Raw genomic sequence first — 25952 nt, 5'->3', positions numbered from 1 at the left:
CAGTAAATATTCAAAAGGAGGCTAAACACACCCCTATGACAATACAAAGGAAGGGCCGGTAATTAGAAGCATTTGGGACATTAATAAAGAAAACAACAAGGCCAGGATAGAAGGTAAACAAATACAAACAAACAGTAAATTTTCAAAAGCAGCGGCGGCGGGTGAGAGCGGTAGGCTATTATATGACTCCATTGCCTCACCTCGCAGGGCCCGGGGTTTGTGCTGACTCCCTGGCGGCTCCTGGACCCCCTCAGCAGCACCACGCAGCACTCAGCACGGAAACACGCGGAAAAAAAGTATAGTCTTTCACCCGCCCGCCAGATCCCTCACGCCTGGTCTTGATCCCGAACTTGATGTCACAGGTGGCTTGGGATTTCGCCCCTGGGGATAAAAGGGCACAAATGAATAAGTGAAGATAAGTGACTTTATTACATGTTAGAAAATAAAATAACACTGAAAAGGAAGGTGTGTGAATAATAAGAAGGGAGGAACGAGAGGAGGAGGACCTGAGAAGCGATACAAAGCGTTACGGGTCAAAAGAAGAGGAAAAACGAAAACATGCGGAAAGTCTCACTAAAATACACTATCCTTCCTCACTACAATACACTAGCTATCCTTACTAACTATAATACACTATTCTTCCTCACTACACTATCAATCAATCAATCAGTACACTAATCTGGGTCGTGTTCACCTTTGCCGGGTTATCGTACTCAGAGCATCGTGTTAACCGGTATTTGACCTATAACTATTGCCAAAAACAGAGATAATTAACCATTTTAACGATAACTAGATATAAAGCTAGTTACGGTGGTGGTGGGGACAGATTTTAAGTCGGAAATTGGCAAACATGAGGACGAGTACGACAATCTGGCAACGTTAGGTCTTGTTGGTCGTGTTCCAGTTTTGTATCGGCATTTTTTTTATGATTTCAAGGAGTACAACAAATATATGAAGCTTTATAATTGCTTGAAGACGTGTTTAGGTTATTGCTTTTTGGTCTCAAACAGGTAATAAGGTAAATATTGCGAGAAAAAAGCTTTAATTTTAAATATATTTCATCTCCCGTAAGCCATTTAAACTGAAAAAAAATGCATTAATGGCAGAGGCATGTTGCTTATTTGATAGTTAATTTTCTATGTAACCTATAAACTGTAATGGCAGCCTGTTTTATCATTTATGTGTTCTAATAATCAATCAGGTTCGGCTACACAGGGCAACGATCGAGGAGGACATCCGAACACCGTCTCCATGACCACAACGGCGAATTTTGATCACCATTATTACGTATATCTTATTAGGGAACATTATTTTAGTTTTTATATATCTTTGGGAGAGTCTGAAAGATGTCAATAAGGAAGGTAAAGACATAATGAGTAAAGTATATATTATTGCTCGCCATTAAATTAATTAATATATTTATAATCCTATCCCTGCGCATTAAGATCCATCAAGATATATCCTCCCTCAGCACAATACGTACACTATATCCTTCCTTCCTCACTACAATAAACTATATATATCCTTCCTCACTACAATAAACTATATATATCCTCCCTCACTACAATAAACTATATATATCCTCCCTCACTACAATAAACTATATATATCCTTCCTCACTACAATAAACTATATATATCCTCCCTCACTACAATAAACTATATATATCCTCCCTCACTACAATAAACTATATATATCCTCCCTCACTACAATAAACTATATATCCATCATCCCTACGGTACACTATATCCTTCCTTCCTCACTACAATAAACTATATATCCTTCCTCACTACAATAAACTATATATCCATCCTCCCTACGGTACACAATATCCTTCCTCACTACAGGGTGGCCCAAAAGTCCTGAGGTAAAGTTGGGGGCATACGCCGTAGTAGCGCGTGGCCTCGGTGCTCATCTCCGTAACATAGGCCCTTGTTCGCCTGTGGTGGGAGGGAGCCCATTACCCCGCAGGCACGCTGACCACTAGACCACCATAGGGATTACAAATTGATTAGAAGTCATATATTCCCCTATGGTGCGGGACTTTTGGGTCACCCTGTACACTACCCTATATACCTCTTCCTCATTGAAGCACAGACTATTATGCACTCTCCTTCACTACAATTAATACGCTATCTTTCCCCTTCCTCACTAAAATACACTATATATCCTTCCTCACTACGATACACTATCCCCCCTCACTACAATACACTATTCACTATATAATCTTCACTATTCACTCTAATCTTCACTATCTTTAAGTCTATAAGCCACGCATGGGCATCCTCAATATCCTCCCTCTCTACAATACAATACACTATCCCCCCTCACTACAATACACTATACTCACTATATAATCTTCACTATTCACTCTAATCTTCACTATTCATCTAAGTCTAAGCCACGCGCGGACATCCTCAATATCCTCCCTCACTACAATACACTATTCACTATATAATCTTCACTATTCACTCTAATCTTCACTATTCATCTAAGTCTAAGCCACGCGCGGGCATCCGGACGCGGCCCAGCTGTGTTTACATGCTGCTGCTGCACGTGCTGGCTGGCCTTTAACTCGCCCTATTTCCTCCCCCCCGAGGCCCTGCACCTCCTCAGCGGCTCTGTAGGCTCTGAAGGGTGAGGAGATCTAATTGTCCCAAGGTTTCCCCGCAGGTGTCCTTGGTAATGGTTAAAATGAGGAGTGTTAACCCGCTCCTCCACATCATGAGTTTCTTGAGGTCCTGCCATGGTGGTTTTGCCTCCGCAGGGGTTTTCATGCCTATTTTGTGGGTTTTTTACGCTCTTTCTGCCTGTTTTTGGGTACTGGTTAAAGTGAGGAGTGTTAACCTGCATCGCTACATTATGAGTTTGTTGAGGTCCTGCCATGGTGGTTTTGCCTCCGCAGGGGTTTTCATGTCTATTTTGTGGTGTTTTTATGCTCTTTCTGGCTGTTTTTGGGTACTGGTTAAAGTGAGGAGTGTTAACCTGCATCGCTACATTATGAGTTTGTTGAGGTCCTGCCATGGTGGTTTTGCCTCCGCAGGGGTTTTCATGTCTATTTTGTGGGTTTTTTACGCTCTTTCTGCCTGTTTTTGGGTACTGGTTAAAGTGAGGAGTGTTAACCTGCATCGCTACATTATGAGTTTGTTGAGGTCCTGCCATGGTGGTTTTGCCTCCGCGGGGGTTTTCATGTCTATTTTGTGGTGTTTTTATGATCTTTCTGACTGTTTTTGGGTACTGGTTAAAGTGAGGAGTGTTAACCTGCATGGCTACATTATGAGTTTGGTGAGGTCCTGCCGTGGTGGTTTTGCCTCCATGGTTTTCATGTCTATTTTGTGGGTTTTACGCTCTTTCTGGCTGTTTTTGGGTACTGGTTAAAGTGAGGAGTGTTAACCTGCATGGCTACATTATGAGTTTGTTGAGGTCCTGCCATGGTGGTTTTGCCTCCGCAGGGGTTTTCATGTCTATTTTGTGGTGTTTTTATGCTCTTTCTGCCTGTTTTTGGGTACTGGTTAAAGTGAGGAGTGTTAACCTGCATCGCTACATTATGATTTTGTTGAGGGCCTGCCGTGGTGGTTTTGCCTCCGCGGGGGTTTCCATGTCTATTTTGTGGTGTTTTTATGCTCTTTCTGCCTGTTTTTGGGTACTGGTTAAAGTGAGGAGTGTTAACCTGCATCGCTACATTATGAGTTTGTTGAGGGCCTGCCGTGGTGGTTTTGCCTCTGTAGGGGTTTCCATGTCTATTTTGTGGTGTTTTTATGTACTTTCTGCCTGTTTGGGGTCATTAGGACGTGCACAGAGTCTTCAGGCACGTTTAATGTATCTCTTTATCGTGTTTACATCGTGCATTCCTTTCCTTTCCTGTTGTATACATTATTTATCCATTAGTCTAGCCACTTCTTCCACTATGGGCGTTCCTCGTTAAGCACCTTTTTAATGTTTTTATGGCTCCTTCACGCCCTTTCTGTCTCCTTTGGTTATCAGTATATACATCGGGTCTTCAGAAAAAAAGCTTTGTGACTATTTTGTGGTCTTTTTACGCTCTTTCTGCCTGTTTTTTGGTTACTGGGACGTGCACAGAGTCTTCAGGCACGTTTAATGTATCTCTTTATCGTGTTTCCATCATGCATTCCTTTCCTTTTCTGTTGTATACATCATTTATCTAACTACTTCTTCCACTATGGGCGTCCTCCATTGAACACCTTTTTCACGTTTTTATGGCTCCTTCACGCCCTTTCTATCTCCTTTGGTTACCAGTGTTTGCATTGGGGCTTCAGGAAGCTTTGTACTCACCTGGTTTACTCACCTGGTGGGCTTCCCGACCCCACAATCCACATGATGAGGAGGGGGTACTAGGAAGCCAGCACTCTGCAGATGCGCCAGCTCTCAGTATATAATTACTTACACAAAAACAGGTACTAGTGAAAGAGCTGGATAGTGCGTCATATGCAGTCAACTCGTAATAGCATTTATAAGATACACCATCTCATGGATCTCATTACCTCATGGATATGCTGATATGGTTCACAGGGAATGAATGAATGAATGTAAAGTGATTTTGCTACATAAGGGTGGACACAAGAGTAGACAGGAGCTTAAGAATTACAGACCAATCTCCCTCGCAAATATAGTAGGGAAGGTTTTTTGTGCAGTGTCTGTTCAAGAGATTCCAAGCCTCGCCAGACTCCTGATCTTGTATGAAGGAATGACAGGAAGGGCTGCTGCATTAGGTAGTGTCATTTTGCTATTTAACAATGCAGGAGTAAAAAATAATGAGGTCATGTCTCGTCAAGGGGTTGAGCTTGAAATAAAAGTTAACACAAGAACTCTCCTTGATGAATATGATTGTATGGTATTAACAATTCTAATGAGATGGAGCTTGTGAATTTGTGATGGGTCATACTCAAACCCAAAATGTCAAACTTTTGCAAAAAGTTGGGTAATGTAGTGAAATGTAACTTTAAATTTCCAAAAGGCTAGAATATATAAAACTGTTACTTTTACATGTTATCTCAGGAAATGGCAAAGTGTTAGGGAAATCTCACCAGGAAACACTGCGGTGCACTGGAAGACTCAGGGTGGCATTTGTGACATACCCAATCTTAGTTAACTCAGCAGATGGTAACCTGTCTCTCTAAAATAATAACCTACCACCATTAAGGATAGTAACCAATCACCACAAAAATGATAATCAATCTCCCCTGAGGATAGCGACCCATCGCCTCTTAATTAGTTAAAACTACTAAAAATCTAACAGCACCTCACCTTAATCTTAGTAATGTATCGCTGCTAAAATAATAGCATATGGCTGCTAAGAAAAGTGACATATCATGGCTAAAATAATTAATTCAGCTCTAAATACTATGTGACATTTTGCTTAATTTCACATATTTGGATGACACTAAAATCTCTTGACATTTCATAAAATGCCTCTTTCCGAACTTAAGTTAGAATGGTTTCTTTGAATCTGTGGATGTGCAAATAGTATTAGATTAACTGATTACCTACCAGTACCTAGAAATAATGATTAAAAAAGTGAAACCACTGCAGAAAAGACTAACTGGCAGGAAAGTATTGAAGGGAGTCAATGTGATTAACTAGGATAGGGAATGGGTGTGTTACATGATGAGCTACTGAGTCAAAATAAAGCATAATGAAAATAATTATTGCAAAGATAATTATCACATTAAATATTTTTTGAACGGCAATTTTCACAAATCTGATTGAGTCACAGATCCTAACGTGAGTTGTGTTCCAGGAGCAATGAGCGCTGCCTGCCTGAGCCGGGCCCCAGCAGACTCAGCAGCATGGAGGGGGAACTACTGGCTCTAAGGTGGAACAACCACTTGTCAACCTTCGCTACACTCCTCTCAGACCTTCGCAATGAGGTGTGTGTGAGGTGACATGTGATAACACTTAATTTTGGCATTATATTGCTTAGCATTTGCATTTATTCATATCTCATGTATATATATTTTTTTTGGTCTAGTTATTTTTTTTTTACAACAAAGGAGACAGCTCAAGGGCACACAAAAAAAGGAAACAATAATAAAAAAAAGCCTGCTACTCGCTGCTTGCTGTATGAATCACATTTATAGGATATCTTGTGAACTACCAAGCTGCCCACAAACAATTTTCATGAGATACCCATGAATCTGTGAATTTAGAATAAAAGAACTGTCACAAAAAATCCTGGAGCAGAAGAAAAAGCAAAATTAACCAGTATTAGAAGAAACAACAAGACTCTCCAAGGATTAACTACCCACTACTGGACTGAAAGGTTGAGAGGCAAAGAACAGGAAACATATTCTTGTCTTCATTTTGTCACATAAAACCCTTAACCCCTTGGCTGCGGATTTCCTACAAGACAACCTCACCAAGCTACATGAATGGAACAAAAAGTGGCTGCTACAGTTTAATGAAGAAAAATGTAAAGTCCTGCACCTTGGGAGAGGATATCCAGCATACCAATACCACATGGGAAACACTCCACTATCCACCACAGAGGCAGAGAAAGTCCTAGGAGTGTATGTTACCAGGCTACCAGTGAAGGGATATCCAGCATACCAATACCACATGGGAAACACTCCACTATCCACTACAGAGGCAGAGAAAGACTTGGGAGTGTATTTTACCAGGGTACCAGTGAAGGGATATCCAGCATACCAATACCACATGGGAAACACTCCACTATCTACCACAGAGGCAGAGAAAGACCTGGGATTGTATGTTACCAGGCTACCAGTGAAGGGATATCCAGCACACCAATACCACATGGGAAACACTCCACTATCCACCACAGAGGCAGAGAAAGACCTGGGATTGTATGTTACCAGGCTACCAGTGAAGGGATATCCAGCATACCTATACCACATGGGAAACACTCCACTATCCACCACAGAGGCAGAGAAAGACCTGGGAGTGTATGTTACCAGGCTACCAGTGAAGGGATATCCAGCATACCAATACCACATGGGAAACACTCCACTTTCCACCACAGAGGCAGAGAAAGACCTAGGACTATTTGTTACCAGGCTACAAGTGATGGCCAAATCCGTGTCAATTGCAGCGGACGGGTTAATAAAAGCTGTGGTTAGTGAGAAAGGGGTGTTTTATCTGCATGTTCATTGCTTTCAGGAGACCTACTCAGACGTCACCATTGCGTGTGGGGGGCGGCTGTACCCGGCCCACAAGTTCGTGCTGTCCGCCTGCAGTGAATACCTCAGGGTCATGCTGTGCGCCCATCCCAACAAACACCCAATCCTCTACCTGAAGGTGCGCTGATGACTACCAAAAGTTCTAATATATATGACCAAGTATTACAGTTGGCGAGTTTTTTGTATATTTTTTTTCCTCGATATGCTTTGTTTACTGAAAAAAATGTTCAAATGTATTACAATTATTCTACAGGGAAATTGTGATGGATATATAAGTAGACAGTTATTTAGATTGATAAGCAAATAGACAGACATTGATAGGGTTAAAGAGATATTTTTGAATAGAACTGTATTAAAACTATATTCTACAGATGTTATATAGATACTTAATAAACAGAGATTGACTAAAAATGCATTACAAGCATAAATGGCGCCACTATAAAAATTGCCTAAAAAACTATACTACAAGAAAATTGCTATAGACAAGTAGATAGTTATATAGATAGACATATATAGATAGTAAATAAATAGACTGATATATTAATAAATTTTTTAGTACAAAATTAATGCACTGTAACTACATGTATATACAGGAAAATTACCGGAAATCCTTAAACTAATGTTATTTACCTAGGTGTAGTTTTACAGGGCCTGGAGCGTTCGTGTGGTCCCATCTCCATATCTGTATTTATCCAGTTTTCCTTAACCCGGTAGCAGCGGGGATCATGTTTCTTAATGGTCCCTTCAAGCGAGAAAAATGAGAAAAAATCACCCCTCACACAAACCATTTCATAATATAAATCAAAGCATTTATGATCAGATTATGTATCATCTATTTTTGGGGGTTTATATCATGGCACAAATTTGGCCCGTCGCTGCTACCGGGTTAAAGTTATGCACACTCTTCGCCGATACTGCATCCCCACTTAGTCTTGTGTATATGCCTGAGTGTGTGTGTGTTTGATTGTGTGTGTGTGTGTCTATAGGATGTGCCGAAGGAGGACCTTGAGGCCATCCTGGACTACATGTACGCGGGGACGGTCAAGGTTGCACACTCCAGCCTGGCGTCGCTCCTGCACACCGCCGAGGGGCTTCAAGTTAAGGGCCTCATCATACCGGACCACTTCCGCGGCACTCCCTCCACCAGTGAGTTTATACTAGGGTTTTATTGTGTAGCGGGGATTATAGAAATGGAGTTGAGCACAGGAGCCAAGTGGAGCTATAGCGTACGTCCCCAACTTTACATTTTACCCCAGAAAAAAATTTACCCCAACTTTACATTTTACCCCAGAAAAAAATTTACCCCAACTTTACATTTTACCCCAGAAAATTTTTTACCCCAACTTTACATTTTACCTCAGAAAAAAATTTACCCCAGCTTTACATTTTACCCCAGAAAAAAAATTACCCCAACTTTACATTTTACCCCAGAAAAAAATTTACCCCAGAATTTTTTTTACCACAACTTAACAATTTACCCCAACTTTACATTTTACCTTTACTTTGGTGTGTAGGAAAGGACATTTACCTCCACCCTCCACCCCTCCCAGAACCCATCCATCCAGGCCTCAAGCGGAAGAGCACCGATGAGGAGAACCAGTCCAACGCCTCCGCCACCTCCCCTCAGAAGCACGTCCGGCGGGGGGCTCCAGACTCCCCCTCCGAGCCCCCGCCGAACGATGAGCCTCAGGAGGGCGAGAGAGTGCCACAGGAGGAGGGTGCCGAGGAGACCTGCAGCCAAGAGTGCCAGTCTGAGGGTCTCCCACTGGCGGGCTGGGGCTACAGAGGCATTGGTTACGCGCCCTGGTACCCCCGACACAATGGACAGGACCAGGTGTGTGTGTGTGTGTGTGTGTGTGTGTGTGTTCAAAAACTAATAGTAATAATATATGATAATGATAATACTTGTTAATAATATGAATGTTTACCTGCACCTTCAGTAACAGGGGCTTATCACCATTGCCAAAATAAATAATATAAAGTTAAAACTAAGAAATGAATGAAGAAAAAAAGGAATAAGAAAAGAAAGATAAATAAAAAAAATCAACAACCCTAATACTTTTACAGGTTATACATTTACACTACGAAGACAAACTAAAAATAATAAATAAATAAAATAAAATAACATAACCAAAACAAAACTCAACAACCCTAATTCTTTTCCAGCTTCTCGGCAACCCTTACAGCGACGAGGACAAAGTAAACATCAAGGAGGAGCCTGTAGAGGAGGAGGAGGAGGAACAGGAGGACAAACCAGAGCCAGGCGAGGATAACAAGGCCCCGGACAGCTCGAAGGAGGCAGAGGAGGAGGAGGAGGAGTTTGAGGGCTTCGAGGAGAGCGAACATGGATGCGATGTGAAGAAGGAGGAGGAAGAGGACGAGGAGGAGGACTTGAATGAGGAGAGTAGAGAAGAGGGAGAGAGCAACGAGGATAACCCGACATCGAAGGACCCCAATCTGGTAACACTGATTGCCTTGTATTGTTATTTTATGTTGTGTATTCGTTTATTTCCTCAGTGGGTTGTATTATAAGACATTTCATAGCCCGAGAACACACATTTGACAAGGCTTTCATGAGTTTAGGGCATTTCCAGGGGTAGTTTAATGGCCCTGGTGGTAGTGTGAGCCTTCTTCTGTACCATGAACCTGAAGAAACGCACATTTGACAAGGCTTTCGTGAGTTTTGGGGCATTTCCAGGAGTAGTTTTATGGCCCTGGTGGTAGTGTGACCCTTCTTCTGTACCATGAACCTAACGAAACGCACATTTGACAAGGCTTTCGTGAGTTTTCGGGCATTTCCAGGAGTAGTTTTATGGCCCTGGTGGTAGTCTGACCCTTCTTCTGTACCATGAACCTAACAAAACGCACATTTGACAAGGCTTTCGTGAGTTTTGGGGCATTTCCAGGGGTAGTTTAATGACCCTGGTGGTAGTGTGACCCTTCTTCTGTACCATGAACCTGAAGAAACGCACATTTGACAAGGCTTTCATGAGTTTAGGGCATTTCCAGGGGTAGTTTAATGACCCTGGTGGTAGTTTGACCCTTCCTCTGTACTGTGAACCTAAGAAACACACATTTAACAAGGCTTTCGTAGGAGTTTTGGGCATTTCCAGGAGCAGTCTTATGGCCCTGGTGGTAGTCTGACCCTTCTTCTGTACCATGAACCTGAAGAAACACATCTGACAAGGCTTTCGTAGGAGTTTTGGGCATTTCCAGTAGTTTTATGGCCCTGGTGGTAGTCTGACCCTTCTTCTGTACCATGAACCTAAAGAAACACATCTGACAAGGCTTTCGTAGGAGTTTCGGGCATTTCCAGGAGCAGTCTTATGGCCCTGGTGGTAGTCTGACCCTTCCTCTGTACAATGAACCTAAAGAAACACTCATTAGAACCCGACTGACCCCCTCTTTGACCTATAGAAACAGCTGATGTGAGAACCGAAAGTGATTAGGTTTATTAGGTTTGGTGTTTTAAGGATAGGAAAAGTAGAGAGGAAAGAAAGTCCACACAGAGGTCAAGAATTAAAAGCCCTAATATGATTACCCTCAACCACCATAATCCTTAACCACATACACCTCTCCACCCAAAATTGACCTCTGTTTTGGCTACTCTATTTTTTACTTTTGTGGGAGTGGCGAGTAGCAGGCTTTTTTTTTTTTTTTTACTCTTTTTGTTGCCCTTGAGCCGCATCCTTTGTTATAAAAAAAAAACCTTAATCGCCGTCACCCCCCAGGCCAGCTTCCTCGAGGTCATGTGCACCGAGAACACCAACGAGAACTCCAGCGATGCCAAGGAGTACCGGGAGATGTTCCAGTACGACGACAACTCCATGGTCTCGAACGGCCAGAGGGAAGGCTCGTCACGCATCAACGCCCAGCAGTGTCCCTTCTGCCTCAAGCTGCTGACCACGCGCTCCAATCTCCAGCGCCACATTGCCACGCACCACACCCGCCAGTCCTTCACCTGCCCGACCTGTGAGAAGACGTTCACGCGCAAGGTGGGTCTTAGGGACGCGGATGATGCAGGTTTGTGTCCATTTTCTTCAATTTAGTTTGGTTTTGAAATGCTTTTTGTGTCCTTGTATGTGTCAACCATCTTCACCTGATGGTGGAGTAGTAATCGGAGATGCTAGAACATTTGGAGATGGGCGTTGTGTGCATGCCCTGGGTAGCCAACACATCGTTCTGTGTCTGGCATTAATGACCTAGCTCTTGAGGTGTGAGTTTAACAGTGGAGCTGTTGAGGGTGTAGGTGACCTGACGGGCAGGCTGATGCAGTGATTGGATAGCTGAATCAAGGTTTTGTATCTGTTCTGAAAATGGAAATCAGATTTCTGATTTTTATTTTCAAATAAAAACTAAAGGATAAAAATGTGGGAAAAGTTTGCTTGAAATATGAAAGCCAAGATGAAGTAGGTATACATTGATGAGCCTTGTGATGCCCGGGGACATACCTTCCTGTATTATGCCACTGGGTAAGTGAACGAGAGACACTTTGTGTGCACCACTCAGAGGTGGGTGGCAGGATTGTTAAGAGAGCTTGAGAGATGTGGCAAAGCCCTGGGCTTGGTGCAGCCACAAGGGAAGGAGTCATGCCTGACATTTTGCTGGCATTGGCGCATCACTATCTCTAGATAATATGGAGTCTTGAAATATTTTATTACAGTAGCCGTAACCTGTAATAGCCCATCATGTAGATAAAGACTGCAGAAGGCTTTTAACATAATGCAGTCTGATTTAATATAACCAAGTGTTCTGCCGCCCCATGACAGGACCGGCTGACGGAACACGTGAAGCTGCACACCGGTGAGGCGCCGTACACCTGTGACGAGTGTGGCAAGAACTTCTCACGCCGCGACAACCTCAACGTACACAGACGAACGCACACAGGTCAGTGCACACAAGTTAATACATGCACAGATAGGAGAGTGGAAATAGGATGAAATTCTACTCCTAGATTCCACCAAATTCTTTAATACTGTTTTTATATTAATATTAGACATATAGAATTTTTGTTTGATCTCTGTATTGTGGAGCTTGCGTGGGCCACATCTTTCCTTTCAATATCCGTATCACCACCACCATCATCATCACACCACCACCACTAACGTCATCACTACTGCAACCATCACCACCATTATTCCTAACTACCTCACCACCACCACCATTGTTCCTAACCCCCTCACCATATACAGGGGAGCGGCCATACTCCTGCGATGTGTGTGGGAAGACCTTCTCGCGCAAGGAGTATATCGGGGAGCACATGGCTGTTCACTCCGACTACAAGCGCTTCTCCTGTCGCTGGTGTTCCAAGGAGTTCAAACACAAGCAGAGCCTCCGTCACCACATCAAGAGTGCGCACGACACCTCCAAGATGACCGACGAGGCCTCCCAGAGCGCCCCGCCAATGCTCGTGCAACTTAACTTCTCCGATGATAACGTGTAGGTGGTGACGTGAGCCCGTGATGTGGTGTCGGCGAGTTTGGCGTCGTTTTCTCGGGTTTTTGAAGGAGGTGAAAATGTTCTGGCCGGTGAGGGTTCGCAACGATGTGATGTGATGTTATGCTATGTCAGTGGTTTGGTGCATTCATCCGTTGCCATATTCTTCTTACATGAAAGTGATTGAAAAGTCTATGCGAGTCATGCCGTGTGATCTGTTTTTAATCCCGCCAGCCAGCTATTTCCTTAAGCCTGGTCCCGTTCTCCTTTCATGTGTATTTCCTCCTTATGGTAAACTTAAATTCCTTCAAGATGGGAGCTTCTAGACACCTCGCTAACGTAATTCAACACTCACTTTGTTTACTCTTAATATTTTCTTCCGTTTTCAATTTCTTCTTTTCTTTCATTTTCATATACCTGAGGAAGCTGTTAAGGGACCCCCCCCCAAGCCCCCCTCCCCCCCACACACACATAACTACTGCTTGTATGTGTGTTATGATGGTAGCGGGTTTTCTTTCTGCTGTGCCCTTGACCTGCCAGACTCCCTTACCGTAAAAATAAAGTCAAGTACGAACGGCCGTGACTTAATGAATTAGCTGAGTGTGGGTGACTCGAGATGACGTGATGGGATGGGATGTTACGCTCATGTTACGCTACACTGGCCGGCCGGCTCGTCCATCCATCACCCTTTTTCCTCTTTAGTGAAAATAGATGAATTCGTCCGGCGATGTGACGACAACGATAAGTGACGAGGTGATGTGATATAATGTGATGCTATTCTATGCCATGCCACTGTGGTTGATCGGGTTTATCCGTGGCCATATCCTCCGTGATTGAAAATAAGATAATTGAAAAGGTGTTTGTGCCGAGGGTAAGGTGATGAAATGATGATGTGTGGTGATATGCCATGATGTTTAGATTCTTTACTCATCGCCATTTTCTCCTTAAGTGAAAATACGAATTGAAAACATGATAGGGATTGATGGTAAGGTGTTTAACCCATCGCTGTGTTCTCCTTAACTGAAAATACGAATTGAAAACATGATAGGGATTGATGGTAAGGTGTTTAACCCATCGCTGTGTTCTCCTTAACTGAAAATATGAATTGAAAACACGAAAGGGATTGATGGTAAGCTGTTTAACCCATCGCTGTGTTCTCCTTAACTGAAAATATGAATTGAAAACATGATAGGGATTGATGATAAGCTGTTTAACCCATCGCTGTGTTCTCCTTAAATGAAAATATGAATTGAAAACACGAAAGGGATTGATGGTAAGGTGTTTAACCCATCGCTGAATTCTCCGTAACTGAAAATATGAATTGAAAACATGATAGGGATTGATGGTAAGCTGTTTAACCCATCGCTGTGTTTTCCGTAACTGAAAATATGAATTGAAAACATGATAGGGATTGATGGTAAGGTGTTTAACCCATCGCTGTGTTCTCCTTAAATGAAGATAGGAATTGATGATAAACTGTTTAACCCATCGCTGAGTTCTCCGTAACTGAAAACACGAACGGAAAACACGATGAGGGAAAATAAGGATGTCAAATGAGAGAAGTAGAAGATGAGGTGATGGGACGATGTGATTTGGTGACGTGATGTGATGTTCGCTGTGCCGGTTGGGTGGTTGATCGGTTAGGTCGCTGCCATACTGTCGTTCTTAATTGGTGTGTGTTCCGTGTCATATCAATCAGAATCTGCCACTCGCCCGCTCAGTCAGTCGGCGGGTCAGTCAGTCAATCAAAATGTGTTGTGATAATTGTTTTACTGACCACATTATTAAGATGATGATGATGTTTATAGTGTAATCAAAGAGTTTTTTTTTTTTTATCATTTATCATCAGATGAGAGTATATATATATTGTTGCTTAAATAAATAATTGCCTATCGCAGTACATAATTTGCTTACTGTTTTGGGGTGAAATATATTATACGTATATTGGATGCATATTACTATTTTATTATTAGGGTTCTTAATAACTATAAAACAAAGTCAACATTTTCAACTCATACACTTAATCATTAACAATTAGTCCATATTTTCAGTCAATTATGTATTTTTTAAGTGTACATTAACTTGACAATTCTTGATGCCATATTTGTGATTGCGTTAAAATTGTGGGTTGTGTCATTGGTCTAGTAACGAGAGAGATGTGATGGTGAGAGAGAGGAGAGAGGAAGAAATAAATATATAGAGAGAGGGATCAGTCTGGGGAAGGTTGCACTGTAAAAGAGAGAGAGACAAATAGAAGTTTCCCATCAGGTTCAAGTTTAAGTATAGAGAGGGAGGGATCAGTCTGGGGAAGGTTGCACTGTAAAAGAGAGAGACAAATAGAAGTTTCCCATCAGGTTCAAGTTTAAGTATAGAGAGAGAGGGATCAGTCAGGGGAAGGTTGAACTGTAAAAGAGACAAATAGGAGTTTCCCATCAGGCTCAAGTTTAAGTATAGAGAGGAAGGGATCAGTCAGGGGAAGGTTGCACTGTAAGAGAGACAGACAAGTAGAAGTTTCCCATCAGGCTCAAGTTTAAGCATAGAGAGAGGGATCAGTCAGGGGAAGGTTGAACTGTAAAAAAGAGAGACAGATAGAAGTTTCCCATCAGGCTCAAGTTTAAGTATAGAGAGCAGGAGGGATAAGTCAGTTTCCCATCAGGCTCAAGTTTAAGTATATGTCAGTTTGTACGCACCATACCAGTTTATACTTATCAGAAAAAGGAAAACTGAGCAGAAACATAGAGAGTAAAGTTAAAATAAAGTGATAATCTGGTTTTGACTATTTCGTTTATATTAGTGCTAAGTTTTCTTTGTTTTTTTTGTGATTGGAATGGTTGATGCAAAACGATGAACACTGTAAATTTGTTTAAGCTCACAAAGTTATGAGTCATCGATGAAGTTGGTTTCAAGCTGTCCGATTTATTTTACTTTATTATTATTATATTTTTTTTGCCGTTTCTACTATAAAAAAAAATATCTAAAATGACGTCCAATACTACTACTACTACTACTACTACTACTATTCTTTTATCACAGAACATCCTCACCCACTCCTACTATTATGTTTGATTTATTTATTTATTCTTATTACGATCGTCCTTCAAATAGTACGGTTTCCAATAGTTCGGTTTCAGTTTTATACGTTGTGTCATGGAAGATCTTTTTAGGATTTTTAAATTTCGTGCTCATCGGGAAATTAAAAAATCCTAAAAAAACCTTCTATGAAAATCCACATAAAACCAAAACCGAATTGGAAACCGTACTATTTGAGGGACGACTGTATCATTGGCGCAGACTGTGATGTTGCGAATGGCCGCACAAACTCGCTATATACATATACTTGGTGCTAAGGCCTGGGAGCTTCTAACGCCAAGACTGTTTTAATCTTTTCACACTTGTTTGATTTATAGTTTGTTTCTCATACTTCCCAATCATGTTCCGTCCTCATTCCGTGTCTGAATAGAAGTAGGGTTTGTTCACTACTCCAATTAGTCCTCACATTAGAATTCCTCATATTAATTAACCATAGCTTATATTTATCATTAATGTATATCTTTTTCTCATTATCATTACCTCTTGGAATGGTGTGGAATCAATGGCAAATATCTCCCTTTGATAAGTTTAACCCGGTAGCTGCGGGGATCATGTTTCTTAAAGGTCCCTCTAAGTGAGAATATTGAGAAAAAATCATCACTCACGCAAACCATTTCATAATATATATCAATGTATTTGTGATCAGTTTATATCATGGGAAAAATTTGGCCCGTCGTTGGTACACGGTAAAGCCACAAATTTGGCCCGTCGCTGGTACACGGTAAAGCCACAAATTTGGCCCGTCGCTGGTACACGGTAAAGCCACAAATTTGGCCTGTCGCTGGTACACGGTAAAGCCACAAATTTGGCTCGTCGCTGGTACACGGTAAAGCCACAAATTTGGCCCATCGCTGGTACACGGTAAAGCCACAAATTTGGCCCGTCGCTGGTACACGGTAAAGCCACAAATTTGGCCCGTCGCTGGTACACGGTAAAGCCACAAATTTGGACAGTCGCTGGTAAAGCCACAAATTTGGCCCGTCGCTGGTACACGGTAAAGCCACAAATTTGGCCCATCGCTGGTACACGGCCCATCGCTGGTACACGGTAAAGCCACAAATTTGGCCCGTCGCTGGTACACGGTAAAGCCACAAATTTGGCCCGTCGCTGGTACACGGTAAAGCGACATATTTGGCCGTTCGCTGGTACACTGTAAAGCCACAAATTTGGCCCGTCGCTGGTACACGGTAAAGCCACAAATTTGGCCCATCGCTGGTACACGGTAAAGCCACAAATTTGGCCCGTCGCTGGTACACGGTAAAGCCACAAATTTAGCCCGTCGCTGCTACACGGTAAAGCCACAAATTTGGCCCGTCGCTGGTACACGGTAAAGCCACAAATTTGGCCCGTCGCTGCTACCGGGTTAAAGTTTGTTCAGCATGGAAACCAACTTCATCAATACGTGACTCACTCCAAGACACAGGAGAGTTATAAGTTTTAAGAAGTGCTAAAATTTGTCTTGTTTTATTTGGTTTTCGTTGTGAAGGTAAAATTGGTTGGCTGTTGAGGTAAAATTGGTTGGCTGTTGAGGTAAAATTGGTTGGCTGTTGAGGTAAAATTGGATGATTGTCAAGGTTTAATTGTAGTGATTTATTATAGAGTTGTTTTATCGTCAACATTAATCTGATTTGTATCGTTAAAGTTTATATATAATTTGCTGAGGTTTAAAAAGTTATGTTTATTAGACATTATATTATTTAAAGCGATTGAATCTGATCTATTTATAAAAAGAAGATTCTGACTCAAATATGGGAACTATGTATTCAAAGTATATCTATATTTACTAACCCATTGGTGATGATGATAGGGATGATGATGATGATGGAAATAATGATGGAGGGGATGATGATGATGACGCTGATGGTTCCGACGCGAGGACAACAACAAGAACAATACTTTTTTGGTCGTCCACGTCCACGGAAATTTTCTCGGCCGTGTTTAAAACAATAATCAAAAAGACACAACTTGTACTAAGCATTCTGGGTGTTCGTCTGTCTGTCCAAACCCGAATTGTAAATAGTCTATATGATGTACTCACTTATCTTTTCCCTCACTATTTTTTTAACAGCACTAAAAGGAGAGGAGGAGGCATTGGGAGTTCTTTTATTTCTCACTAAGACGCTGCCAATGCCTCTCCTCTACCCGGTCATTGGTTTTGTACAATACACTGTTTGTCGAGTGTGCCCAGAACTGTTTTGTCCGTACGAGGAAGAGTCTGTCCGTCTGTGTGCTGTGTTGTCCTGTGTTAGGGGCTGCGGGGAGAGAGAGAGGGGGAGAGAGAGAGATTATCTATTTTGTGCACTTTTCTCAATTTCTGTCTATCGCTCTTTCCACCTAATTCTCGGACTTACTTTCCGCGTCTCTTGTTCATCTTTGCCTCCCTTCTGTTTCTCTCCTGTTCACTTTCACCTCCTTTCTCTCTCTTTCCTTTCCTTTCCTTGTTCTCCTTTCTATCGTTCTTTCTCTCCTTTTCCTTGAACATGTTTTGCTTTCTTCTTTTTCTCCTTTATTCTTTCTATTTTCCTTCCTTCCTCTTCTCCCTCTCTTCCCTCTTTGTGCTTGTCTTTATTTTTTCCTCTTTTCCTTTTCTCACTTTCTGTATATTTTCTGGTTTTGTTTATGTTTCGTTCTCTTTCCCTTTTCCTTTATATATTTGTCTTTTAACCCCATTCTCTTCTCTGTGTCGTCTCCTCCCCTCCCTCTCTTCTCCGTCCTCCTCCTCTCCCTCGCTCCCTCCCCGCCCAGCCCCTGGTCCTGTTGTTTTCATGCACATCCCTTGCCTTCTTTTGTCTCAGGGTTGACGAAGGTTTTTCTAACAAGGTTTTTGCTCAATGTGTCCATCATAACGTAAGTGTACAGTGATGAGATGCTTGTACGTGTATCTATTATTATTATTATTATTATTATTATTATTATTATTATTATTATTAGTCATCCCTCAAATAGTACGGTTTCCAATAGTTCGGTTTTGGTTTTATGTGGATTTTCTAAGGAGATTTTTTAGGATTTTAAAATTTCCCGACAAGCAGGAAATTTAAAAATCCTTAAAAGATCTTATATGACAATCCGTATAAAACTGAAACTGAACCATTGAAAACCATACCATTTGAGGGATGACTATTATTATTATTATTTTATTTTTATCTTATTATTGCCATAGTGGGATGGTGAGATATAGAGGTTTAGCCTCATATGATAAACCAGTGTGCTTACCGTTGTGTTTTTTTATATTAAGAGAGAAAGCTTATCGATTTTTAACTTTTTATGAGTATATTATATCATAGAGTACGTATAGGGGTTTTATTGCTCCGAGAAATCATTATTGTTGCTTAATGTATTTTAGATGGAAGGTAATTAATGCATATCAATTACCATGTGATGCTTTGTTAAACAGCTTTATGTGTTATGCATATGTATATTTATGTATATGGAGATCTTTCTTGTTGCTGATTTCATAGTTTGAATTGTTACTTTTAAACCATTCTTTTTGCAATATGAATAACTACATAATAGTAAAACTTAGACATGATAAAGACACTGATGAAAGGCAATATTAGTGTAATAATTAGGGGAGTTAGACTCATGGAATAAACAACTGAGTGGGGGTTATTTTTGCATCGCTCACGGAGGCAAGACTCGCAAGACAGGAGGACCGTCACTTATAGGGGAGGTTCGTGAATCTATACCCCAACACTCCTTATCGTGCTCGCATAATAAATAAACTTAGAAAAATTAAAATATATAAAAATGCCAATGTAATATTTAATTTTTATATCTTATCTAAACTTTCCGGAAAAAGTATCAGAAATTTAAGATGAGATATAAAAATGAAATATAGAAATGCCAATGTAATATTTAATTTTTATATCTTATCTAAACTTCCCAGAAAAAGTATCAGAAACTTAAGATGAGATATAAAAATGAAATATAGAAATGCCAATGTAATTTTCATTTTTATATCTTATCTAAACTTCCCAGAAAAAGTATCAGAAACTTAAGATGAGATATAAAAATGAAATATAGAAATGCCAATGTAATATTTAATTTTTATATCTTATCTAAACTTCCTGGAAAAAGTATCAGAAATTTAAGATGAGATATAAAAATGAAATATAGAAATGCCAATGTAATATTTAATTTTTATATCTTATCTAAACTTCCCGGAAAAAGTATCAGAAATTTAAGATGAGATATAAAAATGAAATATAGAAATGCCAATGTAATTTTCATTTTTATATTTTATCTAAACTTCCCGGAAAAAGTATCAGAAATTTAAGATGAGATGAGATATATAAAAATGCAAATGTAATATCTCCATTTCTATATCTTACCTCAACTTCCTGGAAAAAGTATCAGAAATTTAAGATGAGATATACAAATGCCAACATATCTTAAATTTTACACGTCATCTCAACCCCCTATACATTTATTTTTCTGGATGCGAGTACTAATTGGGATGTTGCGTACGGATTGGCGGCCTTTCCCTCGTTGTTTATTTCATGACACGTTAGCCGATAGTCACTTTGTATCTGCCGCCGCCCGCCCGTCTGTGGCCCAGAGATTCACGGACGAAATGAAAACAATAATCGCCAGGTGAGCATCGTCCCTTCCGTGCTGCCGCCACCTGCACCAATCACCGTTCGTTACACCTGTGCCGTTGTGAAGCAAGGCGTCTTTGTCTAGTTGTCTTAATGTGTTGCTTCTTGGTAAACGGCCAGCTTGGATCTTGGCCGCACACGATGTTGTTACGCAGCAATTCTCAGGGAAGGTTTAGTACAGTAGACCCTTTGTTTAATGTGAGATAGTTTTTTTTACATCAAAGGAGCATCTCAAGGGTAAAACCTAAGGATAGAAAAAGTCTGCTGTGATGCAAAAAGAAAAGCAGGCACTGAAACATTCACCTTATATGTAATTCATGCTAAATGGACGTGTTATTTCAGTGGGATTTATCAATTTGGGATTAACCATTCATGCCCCATTTAATATCGATGATGATAATAATAATAATAATAATAATAATAATAATAATAATAATAATAATAATAACAATAAGAATAACAAGAAGAGGCAATTATTAGTGTGCATTCATATCATTAGTCAGACCTTGTAATAATTTTCTGTTGCTATTTTTTTGTATCCTCCAAAATAAAGCAACACAGTCATCCCTCAAATAGTACGGTTTTCAATAGTCCGGTTTCGGTTATATACGGATTGCCATGGAAGATCTTTTTAGGATTTTCAAATTTCCTGCTTGTTGGGAAATTCAAAAATCCTAAAAAAATTATGAAATTCCACATAAAACCGAAACCGAACTATTGGAAACCGTACTATTTGAGGGATGACTGTATAGTTTTTCTGAAGGTCACTGTGCAATAATGTCGTGTGCCCAAGATATAAAATGGTCGGACTGTAAGATCTGTCAACAAATGCTTTCCACAATACAGCATTTCTCACACCAGTATATGTTTTCGGTTTCAATAATCTAATGTGTTTATTTGGTCTGTATTCTCAAATCCTTTCAGCTCCCACAACATCTATTTCCAAAGGCCGCAAAAGAGGTTAGTCAGGTTCTAATGATTGTTTTTCATATTCACGGTGCAGAAGCCTTGTCAAACTACCACTAGGCTCATAAAACTACCCATGGAGATACCCACGACAACCTCTACGAAAGCCTTACTAAATATGGGCGTATGAGCCTGGACGTGTTAGAGAATGTTGGCCTTAGTTTCCTGTCTGCAAAGCATTATTTACGTCACTGCTGTTTTGTGTTTTCTTTATAATCTGTATTTTATTTTCTTTCATCATGTGGGTAGCGCCGATGTTCCTGCCTCCCCCCCCCCACCCACCCCCCACCCCTCCAGTGACTGAGTGCTGGTGGCTTGCTCGGCACTCGCTCACACCCCAATGTATAGATGTAAAGAAACGAACGTGTCAGGAAAATATACAAACCAGAAAACGAAGCCAGCACGGATTTTCATGTTGCTTGTTTTTTTCGTCATATTTTAAGCTTCAGCGGAAAAAAAAAGTCGAGAGAGGGGTGGAGGTACATCTATATGTCTTAACTTTTTATTATTTTTCTCCGTGTGTGTGTGTGTGTGTGTGCGTGTGTGTGTACCCCTTGCTGTTCTTAAAGCGTAGAAAACAAAAAAGAGCCGCGTTTATTTTGGTGTGTCGTTGCACTTTTACGAAATTATTTTTTAAGCTTACGTCAAAGTTTCTGTGAGTGCGTCTGAATGTCTAACTCATTTATTTTCAACGTGCGTACTTGCTGTCGTTCTTATTAAACTATAGATAAGATAAACGCCAGATTCTTTAAACGTTGTATTCGTATTCTTCAACAGTTACGTGGCTAGTTTCTCTTATTAATTCCATTTTTGGGACGTAGTTAGGAGTGTTGGATTTTCAATAAGTCGCCATATCATCACCTTTGTAAAGAAACCGCCATTATTTTCTACTTTTCAGGAAATTAGAAAAGAACTGTCATCATCTCATTTGGCTTAAGATTTAGGTAGAAATGAAAAGGCCAATTCCAGAACACTCAAACCCTGAATGACGAAGGGAAGTCTACAAAAATGGGCGTCACGTGTTGAAAAATTGATGTAGACAAAAACCTGTAAATCGTTGAAAAATGACTTAAGGAATTATTTAATGAGAGTGACAATATTACAAACTCATAAAAAGTGATGTAAAAGAATCAACAAAAACAGCTAACTATGCCTTGAAAAATGGGTTAATAAAGACAAATCAGCCACATTACTGTTGATGGAGGCAAAGGTTCAAAAGACTTGCAGAAGTTGTCGGGAATTCCTTGGGTGGTTTCCTGAGCCTGGCGGTAGTTTTGCAAGGCTTCTGTGGCCATGAATTAGATAAACACTCATGGAAACCTAACATAGCTTCTCTCTAGTCTTGAACTCCATCTTCATTTCCCTCTCTTCTTTCCGTACTTATCTGTCCTTTTCTTCTTTTCTTCTCTGTGTATTGTTTTTCATGTTCATTTTCAATCCTCAGGGCTTCCTTCTTCTCTCTTGCCCTGAACTCCTTCCTCCTCTCCCTCTCCTCTTTCTGTACTTATCCGTCCTTTTCTTCTTTCCTCCTCTGGGTATCGTTTTTCATGTTCATTTTCAATCCTCAGGGCTTCCTTCTTCTCTCTACCCTTGAACTCCTTCCTCCTCTCCCTCTCCTCTTTCTGTACTTATCCGTCCTTTTCTTCTTTCCTCCTCTGGGTATTGTTTTTCATGTTCTTTTTCAATCCTCAGTGCTGCATTCTTTTCTCTACCCTTGAACTCCTTCCTCCTCTCCCTCTCCTCTTTCTGTACTTATCCGTCCTTTTCTTCTTTCCTCCTCTGGGTATCGTTTCTTATGTTCATTTTCAATCCTCAGTGCTTCCTTCTTCTCTCTAGCCTGAACAGTTGATAATACAAGTGTAATACGACGTTTAAATAATTCAGGCGAGGTGTGCGTGTTTTGTTTTTCGCCGTCATAACTGTACTCGGAGTAACATGGCATTTAGATTACTGTATAGCATTGCTCAAGGACTGTATCATATGAGACTACGACAGAAAAGGGAGCACTGTAACCTAACGTGTACTAGCAATAGCCACAGGGAGGATGTGCGGGCCTATTTGTACGCATCTTCCCATTTAGTACTTGCTGTTGGATAGGAAACTACTGGAAAATATGGCTGAGGTAAAATAAAATAGCAACTGTTAATCCAAAGTCAGTTATTGAATGCAGGAAATAGCAAGAGAAAGAATTTGTGAGAGGTGGAAATAGTGATAGACAGAATTCTTAGCCGCAGGAAATACCAGTGGTCATAATTCTTAAAGCCAGGTCATTGTATTCTAATAATGAATGCAGTAATATGTGTTTGAGAGAGCCCATTTTTATTTGTGAGGTAATTCAGAGTTAATGTATTCTAATAATGAACGCAGTAATATGTGTTTGAGAGAGCCCATTTTTATTTGTGAGGTAATTCAGAGTTAATGTATTCTAATAATGAACGCAGTAATATGTGTTTGAGAGAGCCCATTTTTATTTGTGAGGTAATTCAGAGTTAATGTATTCTAATAATGAACGCAGTAATATGTGTTTGAGAGAGCCCATTTTTATTTGTGAGGTAATTCAGAGTTAATTTTTTTACGCAAGTTTAAGTATGAGCTCATTATGATAATTAAATTTTGATATGTTCTAATAATGAACGCAGTAATATGTGTTTGAGAGCTCATTTTTGTTTTTGAGGTAATTCAGAGTTAATTTTTTTGCACAAGTTTAAGTATGAGCTCATTATGATACTTAAAATTTGATATGTTCTAATAATCAATGCAGTAATATGTGTTTAAGAAAGCCCATTTTTGTTTGTGAGGTAATTCAGAGTTAATTTTTATACACAAGTTTAAGTATGAGCTCATTATGACAATTAAAATCTGATGTTCTAATAATCAATGCAGTAATATATGTGTGTTTGAGAGAGCCCATTTTTGCTTGTGAGGTAATTCAGAGTTAATTTTTATACACAAGTTTAAGTATGAGCTCATTATGATAATTAAAATTTGATATGTTCTAATAATCAATGCAGTATATGTGTTTGAGAGCTCATTTTTGTTTGTGAGGTAATTCAGAGTTAATTTTTTTACACAAGTTTAAGTATGAGCTCAGTATGATACTTAAAATTTGATATGTTCTAATAATCAATGCAGTAATATGTGTTTAAGAAAGCCCATTTTTATTTGTGAGGTAATTCAGAGTTAATTTTTTTACGCAAGTTTAAGTATGAGCTCATTATGATAATTAAAATCTGATGTTCTAATAATCAACGCAGTAATATATATGTGTTTGAGAGCTCATTTTTGCTTTTGAGGTAATTCAGAGTTAATTTTTTTTACACAAGTTTAAGTATGAGTTCAGTATGATACTTAAAACTTGATATAGAGTTGAATTTTATGCTTAATCTTAAGTTTGACAGTTCAGTTTTATACTTAAGCTTAATTTTGAGCTCATATACTTACGTTTAGTTTTATTTAATTCTTATACATTTTAAATTTTTGGATTACTTTTTTTACGAGTATTTATGGAAAGCTGCGTACAGACTGCCCCTCCCACCCTTCAACATTTATGCAGAATATGTATACGTACAAGATTTTGCTGATGTTTTGAGAGAAATACGATAAAGAAGTTTACGGGAAGAGGATTTATCGTGACGTGAAGGAATTTATGCACATGAATATATTGTGTGTGCACCAAAGTCAGAACGAACCGAGTCTGACCTTTTCTTACATATTTTTTTTCAATCGGTGATGCTGATGTCGTGTGGTTCAGGTTCACTTCAATAAACAGAGACGAACCACAAACCCGAGATCTGAATAGTGAGAACATTCTTGTTTTTTAATATTCGTGACAATCCGTCTCTCCTTCCGTCCGAATGCTTGTTTTATCTCTTAATAACGTGGGTAAAAAAAAATCTTTAAAAAATGCTAACCTATATAGACCAAAATCTCTCGCCCTCCTTTTCTTCTAGCAACGCGCCCGCCTGTTATAATGATGAAATCCCTTTAGGCGAAACCACTGCCACTTCGTATCAAACAGGAGCAGATTTTTTGGCCAAGGGTGATGATGTGACCCCCCCGCTGACGGTGACCCCCTTGGCACCCGCCCTCAAAACTCACACAAGGGTATTCTCACTACTTTCTTTAGCAGTATCTTCATTAGTATAACTTCCTGTCTTCTCGTTTTCATTATACTGTTACTAAGTTGGTTTCATTGTTGAATAAATGGTTTGATGGTTTGTTGGTGGTGTTCCTCTCCTTCAGTAACGGCTCCATCCCAGGGGTTCCTCCGGGCAAGTCTCCATGCAGCCCTTCCTATCCCGAGCACCTCATGGCAGGGTCCATCGCTTTACTCAAGCTACAAATTCTGTTAACGCCCCTTCGTCAGCGTGCCACGTGCCCGTAAAGCCGAAGTTGGTGTTCCGGGTTGTGTTCGTAACAAGCCTCGAATCAGTCTCACGGAGCAGTCGGCGGTTTGACACAAAATCATTCGGGAAATGTCAACGTTACATCAGCTGAGCGGAGGATTATGAAGGATAAATGTGGAAAATAAACATACAAAAAGTAAACGTGAAGAATAAATAAAAAAATAGCTGTGAATCAAGAACGAGTTCCGGGGGGCAGCATGAGCCAAGAGAAGATGGCGCCACTATAAACACTTGCCTGCGCCATGACGGGCTGGGGTCGAATACCATCCAGGCCCCTCAAGCAAACCTACCGGCGCTAT

At 40.3% G+C, this 25952-nt stretch overlaps 2 protein-coding genes and 1 long non-coding RNA gene across 26 annotated transcripts in view; 2 read left to right on the top strand and 1 right to left on the bottom strand.

Annotated features, from left to right (window-relative positions):
- Positions 1-374, bottom strand: part of LOC126982282 (nuclear pore complex protein Nup133-like) — a 28726-nt gene extending 28352 nt beyond the window's left edge. The window contains exon 1 of one of the 2 annotated variants that reach the window (XM_050834278.1): positions 201-374. The gene's annotated coding sequence lies outside the window, so the exon portion shown is untranslated. The remainder of the gene's footprint in view (positions 1-200) is intronic. The other variant, XM_050834277.1, reaches the window with a different exon arrangement.
- A 2121-nt stretch (positions 375-2495) lies between these two features.
- Positions 2496-16639, top strand: LOC126982283 (zinc finger protein 184-like). 23 transcript variants are annotated; one of them, XR_007735022.1, is made up of 13 exons: positions 2496-2637; positions 5759-5888; positions 7138-7275; positions 8144-8303; positions 8708-8991; positions 9324-9617; positions 10889-11152; positions 11927-12044; positions 12350-13655; positions 13728-13871; positions 13944-14904; positions 14991-15072; positions 15157-16639. XR_007735022.1 is itself a non-coding variant. In XM_050834280.1 (9 exons), exons 2-9 carry the CDS (start codon positions 5808-5810, stop codon positions 12598-12600), a joined length of 1590 nt encoding a protein of 529 aa, XP_050690237.1. In that variant the 5' UTR covers positions 2496-2637; positions 5759-5807; the 3' UTR covers positions 12601-13721. The 23 variants fall into 23 exon arrangements, 1 of the variants encoding a protein (XP_050690237.1); XR_007735019.1 differs by having other exon boundaries at positions 14991-15097; positions 15182-16639; XR_007735020.1 differs by having other exon boundaries at positions 13944-14947; positions 15030-15097; positions 15182-16639.
- Positions 16640-17061: 422 nt separating this feature from the next.
- On the top strand, positions 17062-25463 carry LOC126982286 (uncharacterized). Its single transcript, XR_007735023.1, has 4 exons — positions 17062-17191; positions 17236-23799; positions 24172-24292; positions 24417-25463. It is a non-coding gene; the product is annotated as an uncharacterized LOC126982286 (long non-coding RNA).
- The last annotated feature ends 489 nt before the right edge of the window (positions 25464-25952 follow it).

Source organism: Eriocheir sinensis, chromosome 50, assembly GCF_024679095.1.
Source record: "Eriocheir sinensis breed Jianghai 21 chromosome 50, ASM2467909v1, whole genome shotgun sequence".
Lineage (NCBI taxonomy): Eukaryota > Metazoa > Arthropoda > Malacostraca > Decapoda > Varunidae > Eriocheir > Eriocheir sinensis.
Note: the sequence above shows the minus strand (reverse complement) of the source record. Positions and strands in the feature narration are given on the sequence as shown.

Bases quoted from the DNA above. Each gene is read 5' to 3' on its own strand.
- LOC126982283 (XM_050834280.1), top strand. From the start codon at position 5,808: ATGGAGGGGGAACTACTGGCTCTAAGGTGGAACAACCACTTGTCAACC. The intron at 8,304-8,707 runs GTGAGTTTATAC...CACCCCTCCCAG, and splicing joins CCGCGGCACTCCCTCCACCA to AACCCATCCATCCAGGCCTC. The intron at 12,045-12,349 runs GTCAGTGCACAC...CACCATATACAG, and splicing joins ACACAGACGAACGCACACAG to GGGAGCGGCCATACTCCTGC.